At 57.5% G+C, this 7,089-nt stretch overlaps 1 protein-coding gene across 1 annotated transcript in view; it reads right to left on the bottom strand.

Moving 5' to 3' along the window:
* The window catches only part of LOC115303983, a 6,628-nt gene extending 316 nt beyond the window's left edge, over positions 1–6,312 (bottom strand). Inside the window, exons 1-3 of the mRNA XM_029953925.1 lie at positions 6,219–6,312; positions 1,392–1,866; positions 10–113 (exon numbers count right to left, since the gene is read on the bottom strand). Coding sequence (XP_029809785.1) covers positions 10–113; positions 1,392–1,866; positions 6,219–6,312 — 673 coding nt within the window. The remainder of the gene's footprint in view (positions 1–9; positions 114–1,391; positions 1,867–6,218) is intronic.
* Positions 6,313–7,089: the final 777 nt, after the last annotated feature.

The following is a 7,089-nucleotide window of genomic DNA, read 5'->3' as shown; positions in this document are numbered from 1 at the left end:
GGAGGCGCCCTGCAGGACCGCGGCGCTGAAGGAGCCGCAGCGCTTGCAGGGCCGGGCGGGCGGCAGCGAGGCGCGGCACAGCAGGCAGGGCGCTGGGAAGTCCCTGGGCAGCCCTTGGGGAGAGAGAAAGAGAGAGAGTCTGAGTCGGCGCCCTCGGGTCCCCCTCAACGCCCGCCCGCTGCTGACCACGCCTTCCTGCCCCGGCCACGCCCGCCCGCTGCTGGCCACGCCCCCCGAGGCCCCAGCGCTACAGCCAGGAAGTCACTGCCACCACCCCGGACCAGGCCCCCTGGTCCCAGAGACCTGTTGCCCTAAGGCTGCGCTCTGGCCACACTCACTGGTTGCTGACGCCGCTCTCTAGCGCGCCTGCCTCATGGCCACCCCGGGCAAGGCCAGTGTCTAGCCCAGTCCCAGCCGGCTCTCATGCCCACCCACTCCTACACAGACCCCACCCTTCTTTCCCCATCCCGCCCCCCCTCCGCTGTCTCAGAAAACCTCAGACTTAAACTCAAGACCAAGGGGGTGGTGTCTAGGGCCATCATGTCCTTGGAGTGCAGGCTGTGGAAATCGGGGAGGTCCCCTTTGCCCTGCTCATCTGCCCTCATAACCCTCTGCCTGTTCTCCCCTCCCGGAGGCTGGGGGTGGTCCTAGCCAGGTGAGCCCTCAGGGGCCCTGGCCCTCTGCCTATAGGGAGGGGAGGGCTTGCTGCAGGACGTTATAAGCGCTTGTAGAGTCCTTGGAGCCCACAGCCCCTTGCCACCCATGAGCCACCCCCCACCGCCAGCTGGGTGTCCCCCATCAGTAGCAGGGCCTAGTGCCCCGGCGATGTCCCGCAGCCCCTGCTTAGGAGGCCAGGGAGGAGCTTGCCTGCCAGCCCGCAGAGGGTGGTGGCCCCAGCGCCACATGGGCATGGAGGGGACTGCAGTAACCCCAGGCCCCTGGTCCTTCCCCCGAACTCTCCCATGGGTGCCTGAGGAGGAGCCACCTCCTCCAGCTCGCCCTCCAGCCTCCTCCCTCCATCCAGCCCTCCTCCTCACAGGCCGTGCCCCTAGGGAACCAGCTCCTCCTTCTGCCCTGCAGGTCTGAGCTCAGACCCTTGGAGCTGAGGCTCTGTCCCCTCTGGACCTGGACCGAGATGGGCCATGGGCACGGAGTTGGGTATCAAGAGTTGAGGGCTGGGTGGCAGCCACCCATGCCCACTGTCAGTGTTCTGGGTGAGGACCCAGTGTCCCAGGCAGCCCAGTGGCTGGAGGGGCTCCTCAGGGAGGCTGGGATGTCAGGACTGGGGGTTTGTCCGCTGACAGATGAGGCCTGGCCTGAGTACCGGCTGGTCTGCCCGCTGGCCGCCTGGGGGTGGGGGCACTGGCCCCCCCCGGGGGGGGGCTGCCCACCTCAGCAGCAGGCTGGTCTCTGGGCTGGCCCCTGCCCTGGACAGGAAGCGGTGACCTAGTTGGTGAGGGTGCTGTGGCCAGCATGGCTGCAGCTGGGCAGCAGTGTCCGTGACAGGTGAGGGGGGGCAGGCTGGCCCCCGGAGGGCTGAAGCTGGCGCTCCAGGACTGTCACGCAGCTCCTCTGACACCCCGGACAGGGGAGGCCAGAGGGCAGGGGAGGTCGTGTGTCCTTCATGGAAGGGCAGTCGCGGTCTCCAAGACCCTGAAACCTTGGCCAGGCACCCTCTGCCCTGGTCCTCTAGGCCTCTGGCCTTTGCCTGTGCTCCAAGCCGGCCCCCAGGCCTGTGGCCAGCCCTCCTTAGGGAGTGGGGTGGGCCTGGGCCAAGCTCCCTCGGCTCCCACTGTGCTGAGGCCTGTGAGTCCACCCCCCAGGCGGCCAGTGGCCCCGGAGCCCAGCTGGCGTGCGAGCTGTGGCCTGCGCGGGCGGGGCGGGGCGGGGCGAGGGCTCCCCAGGCTTTCCTGGCCTCGGGGCCCGGGAACTCCCCCAGCCAGCAGCCGCCCCGCCCAGGAGTGCCCTGGGCCGGGAAACCACACCTATCAGAGCCGCCCACTACTGATAGCCTCTGCTGAGTCACTCCCCCAGGAGTCTGGGCGCGGTGGGAGGGAGCAGGGCCACCCTGCCCCTATGCAAAGCAGCCCACAGCTTCCTGGAGCCTCAGCAGATGCTGAGCCAGAGCCCTGGAACAAGGGTGCCCGGAGGGCGCTGGGACAAGCCTGTCCCACGGGTCAGGACACGCTGGGGCCTGCACAGGGAGTAAGGGTGTGAGAGGCGGGGGTGCGGGCAGGCACACTGGCCAAGGGCAGCAGCTCTACCCACCACCGCACCCCAGGGCCGAGCAGAGCCCACCACGGGGCCAGAAGGGACAGAAGCCAGGCCCACTTCAAGCCAAGGAGGACAGGGCCAGGGACTGGGAGGCAGAGGGGGAGGGGGTGGGATTCGGAAGGAGAGGCCTTGGCCCCGAGCCCTGGGCCCCGCTGGGGGGTGAGGGCTGGGCAGCAGGGCAGCTGGCATCAGCATCTTGCAGGTGTGGAAGGGAGGATGGGGGGGGTGGAGGGGGGTGCATTCAGGAACTGGTGGTCTGGGGTCCAGACCACCCTTGTGGGGGAAGCCACCAAACCCGGCGCATAAAATATGAAAAACGTTCTCTTAAGAGCAACAAAACGCTGGCAAAATAGCAAGGAATTATCCGACCAAGGCTGCGGGAAGGGGCTTTGCCAGTCAGGGTCACCAGGAGCCCAAGGTCCCAAGGCCTCGTGGGTGGGGAGGACAGCAGAGGGGTGAGAGAGACCCACCGTAGGTGCGAAGGTCAATAGCCACCCCCCAGCCCCCCGCCAGGGACTCTGAGGGGGCCTGGGGTCCCAGAGGGGATGGACCCAGTTGGCCTACGAGCAGAGTTTCACAACCTCTTGTCCTTGGGCTGGGGGTTGGGGCTTTGGAGCATGAGGCTTTGGATTTAAAAACAGTGGCCTGGTGGGGGCACCAACCCCGCAATTAATTATTTTTAAAGAAAATGAGGCGTTTGTAATAAGATGTGAGCGAGCTGCAGGAACGGTGCACGAGCCTGACCCCAGACTTCAAGGGCCCGAACTCTGGGCCACCAGCAGACAGGCTGCGAACTCAGTGCCTTTGGGTGCGGGCCCGGGGCTCCAGCAGGGGAAGGAGCCACAGATGGGACCAGATGGCTTTGTCAGCAAGTGGGACTTCTTCAAAGTGAAGCTGTAATAACTACAGTTAGAATTTCTGGGGCCGGGTCACAGCGCACTAGACACTGACGAGGCATTTCAGGAGGCCGCCCCAGAGACCACACAGCATGAACGGGAGGCCGGGAGGCTGGGGGAGCCCCGGGGGAGGCCCCGGAGTTCACAAACACCATCTGAGCTACGGGGTGGGGGGCCATGACAGCAAGCTTCTTGGAACTGATTAGGGGCACCAGTGCGCAGACTAAGGAGGTCCCAAGAATCCCAGTTAGGAGAAATTTAAAAAGGATGACAGGGCTGGACGTAGCGCGTTAAAGCAGGCAGACGGGATGGAACAGACGGCTCACCTTGGAACGGACACAGCCGCGGGGCCCAGGCAGCGGAACGAGGGGGGCCACCGACCCGGGCCCCCATCACAGAGGAGCCGTCTCTGGAGCGTGTGTGAGAAAGACCTCTGCCAGCCCCAGAGGAGCCTGCGCCTGCCGCCCCCGGCCCAGCCCGAGGGACCGCGGAGCCCACGCTGAACGCTGAGACGCGGAGGCGGGAGGGCGCAGAGGAATGCACGTGGGTAGATACAGAAAAACACGGGCGGTATAGACAATAAGAACAACACCCAGTGGGATTAAAGGACAGACAGGATTAAGCGGCAAGACAACAGCTGCCAGAAAGCAGGGGTGCGGCACCTCAAGGTTTCCAAGCCAGGGCATTGGAGTACAAGCTGGGGGTGCGTAGAGGAGGGTTTTCTTAACTTTAGACTCTTAACTAGTAATTCGAGGCGGCCCCTAAAAGAGCAGAAACAGAGCGGATCACCTCTAAACTGGAAGAAGGAACAGCTAAAAAAAAATCAATCCAAAACATGGTAAGAACAGACAGGAAAAGGCCTAAGGAAGGGACTGGATGGATAGAAGTGAAGGCAGAGGGCACCGGCGCGCTGTCAGGCCCCTGCCTGCTGTGCCCTCCATGCCCCCCAGCAGCGGGCCGCGGCAGAAGCGCCTGTGTGACTCGGCTGCCCCTACGGCTTGCTCCCTCGGGTCATCATCCTGGAGGAAGCTGGCTGCCGTGCTGGGAGCCCCATGGCAGGGCGCCTTCGTGGAGGGGGCCAGCCTCGTCCAGCCTGCAGAGGACCCAGCGCCTGCCAGCATCTGCCCGGCCCCGTGAGAGAGACCGGGCCAGCACTGCAGTTAGACCACCCTTGGATTCCTGACCCCCAGAAACTCACGGGATAGTGTTTGTTCTTTTAACTTTCTTTAAACGTTGGTTTATTTTAAGAGCGAGAGCAAGTTGGGGAGGCGCAGAGAAAGAGAGAGAGGATCCCAAGCAGCACGGAGCCCCGCGAGGCTGGGCCCCACGAACTGTGAGATCATGACCTGAGCTGAGGCCAAGAGTCAGAGGCTCAGCTGCTTAGCCAACTGAACCCCCAGGAGCCCTGCTGTTCTAACTTTTGGACTAGCTTGTTACGCAGCAGAACCCATGGATGCATGTGTGCGTCCCATCACAGAAAACGGCAATATTAAACGCACCAGTTAAAAAAGTGTTGTCAATATTTGGATTTAAAAAATCAAATTTTAGGGGCACCTGGGGGCTCAGTTGGTTAAGTGTCTGACTTTGGCTCAGGTCATGATCTTGCCATTCCTGAGTTCGAGCCCCACATCAGGCTCTGTGCTGACAGCTCAGAGCATGGAGCCTGTTTCAGATTCTGTGTCTCCTCTCTGCTCCTCTGCTACTCACACTCTGTCTCTCTCAAAAATATACATTAAAACATTAAAAAATTTAAAAATCAGGGGCACCTGGGTGGCTCACTCGGTTGAGTGGCCAGCTTCGGCTCAGGTCATGATCTCGCGGTTTGTGGGTTTGAGCCTTGTGTCAGACTCTGTGCTGACAGCTAGCTCAGAGCCCGGAGCCTGCTTCAGATTCTGTGTCTCCCTCTCTCTCTGACCCTCCCCTGCTTGCGCTGTCTCTCTCTGTCTCTCAAAAATAAATAAAAAACATTAAAAAAAGAATTACTTTAAAAAATAAAATTAAAAAATTAAAAATTAAAAAATCAAATTTTATGAAGAGAAATATGTAAAACATAAAGTTAGAGAATGGCTGAAAGGAAAAGGTACAGCACGCAAATTCTAACCAAGATAAAATCAATCAGAGTCTAAAAAATATAAAGCAAAAGTGGGTGGAATTATAAGAAACTGATGCATCTCCCAAAATTCTTATCGTACTTTGCTTAGTAATTGATAGAAGAAGTAGACCAAAGAAAATCGGCTAAAAATACAGAAGATTTGCACAACACAATGACCAACCCTGACCCTACTTATGCCCACAAGTGCAGGATGCACGTTGGGTCTGAGCACTGAGAGCCGGACACACACTGACCACATAAAAGCGACTTGCCACCAGCGTCTGCGTGTTGTAGTGGGACAGGCAATGGCTTCTGGTCAAGATACAGTTACACTAACGAGAAAATAAGAGCTAACTATAAAACTAGAGGCTAACACATTGATAGGAAACCAATTTCTAAATAATCAAGGATTAAAGAGATAATTATAATGGAGACCAGAAAATACTGAACCGAACAGTACAAAAAATACTATATCCAAAAATTTTCAGATGCCGTTAAAGTAGGAAATAAAGAGAAGTTGACATTCTTTTTTTTTTTAATTTTTTAAAAATGTTTTATTTATTTGTGATACAGAGAGAGACAGGGCATGAGAGGGGAAGGGGCAGAGAGAGAGGGAGATGCAGAACAGAAAGCAGGCTCCAGGCTCTGAGCTGTCAGCACAGAGCCTGACGTGGGGCTCGAACCCACGAACGTGAGATCTGACCTGAGCCGAAGCCGGAGGCTTAACCGACTGAGCCACCCAGGCGCTCCCGAAGTTGACATTCTTAAATGCACATATTAAAAAGAAATGCTGAAAATTAATGAGTTATCCGTCCAGCTAAAGAAATTACAAAAAGAATCAAATAAAAGTAAGCAGAATAGGAAATAGAAAGTTGAACAAAGTACCGGTTCTCTGGAAAAGCCCAGTGAAAGCTGACAGAACCCAGACGAGACTGATGAAGACGGGGGCGGATGACCAGTGTCAGGGACGGAAATGACGGTGTCGCGGCCCATGCCGCAGAGGGGGGCGGGGGGGGGGTTGTTCCACATCCCGGGGGCCCTCAGCGCCATTTGCCGCATCCCAGGACGAACACTCTGATCATCCCACCAGAAGCAGGGAGAGCACCGGACACCTTCTGTCATTCGTGAGGGGGGTGGGAGGGAGGGGAGGAAGGGGGAGGGTCGGAGGACGGAAGGAAGACCCTTGTCAACAAACAAGGAGCCCGTCCGACTGCGGGGGTGCGCAGGTGGAGACCCCGCGGCTTCCCGCCCACCCTCACTACCCGAGCTTCTCAGTGCAGTGAGGCAAGAATGAAAACCAGAGGCATAAAGATGAGAAAGGAAGGGGTCAAACGGCCTCACACGGGGTGATGTGGTTCTGTGGGAAATCCGAAGGCATCTACAAACTCTAGAGCCAAGAAGTGAATTTACCGGCCCTTTGGGCGACACTGTCAATGTATGAAAAACAATGGAATAGCCTACACATCAGCACAAAGAATTGGAACATAAAATTTAAAAAGCCACTTATAACACTTGTACGTGGAATCTGAAAAGGAAAAAGTCAAGGTCACGGAAACAGAGCAGAGAGTGTCTCCCAGGGGCTGGGTGCAGGGGACGCAGGGAGAGGCTGGTCAGAGCTGGGCGGTGGCTGCAGCTGACAATGCTGAATGGAGTCAGTGGAATTTGCTAGAGAGTAGGTTTTATGTGTCTCCCCCAAAAAAGGAAAAAAAGCACCGTTTACAAAAATATCAACCTTTATTTATAAAAACACATTTATAAAAGTATCAAAAATACACGAAATACATATGAATAAGTTTGACTTAAAAATCCGCGTTAAAACACTGCAGA

The sequence above is a fragment of the Suricata suricatta genome, chromosome 10, assembly GCF_006229205.1.
Source record: "Suricata suricatta isolate VVHF042 chromosome 10, meerkat_22Aug2017_6uvM2_HiC, whole genome shotgun sequence".
Classification (NCBI taxonomy): Eukaryota; Metazoa; Chordata; class Mammalia; order Carnivora; family Herpestidae; genus Suricata; species Suricata suricatta.
This window is presented reverse-complemented; position numbering and strand designations above follow the sequence as displayed.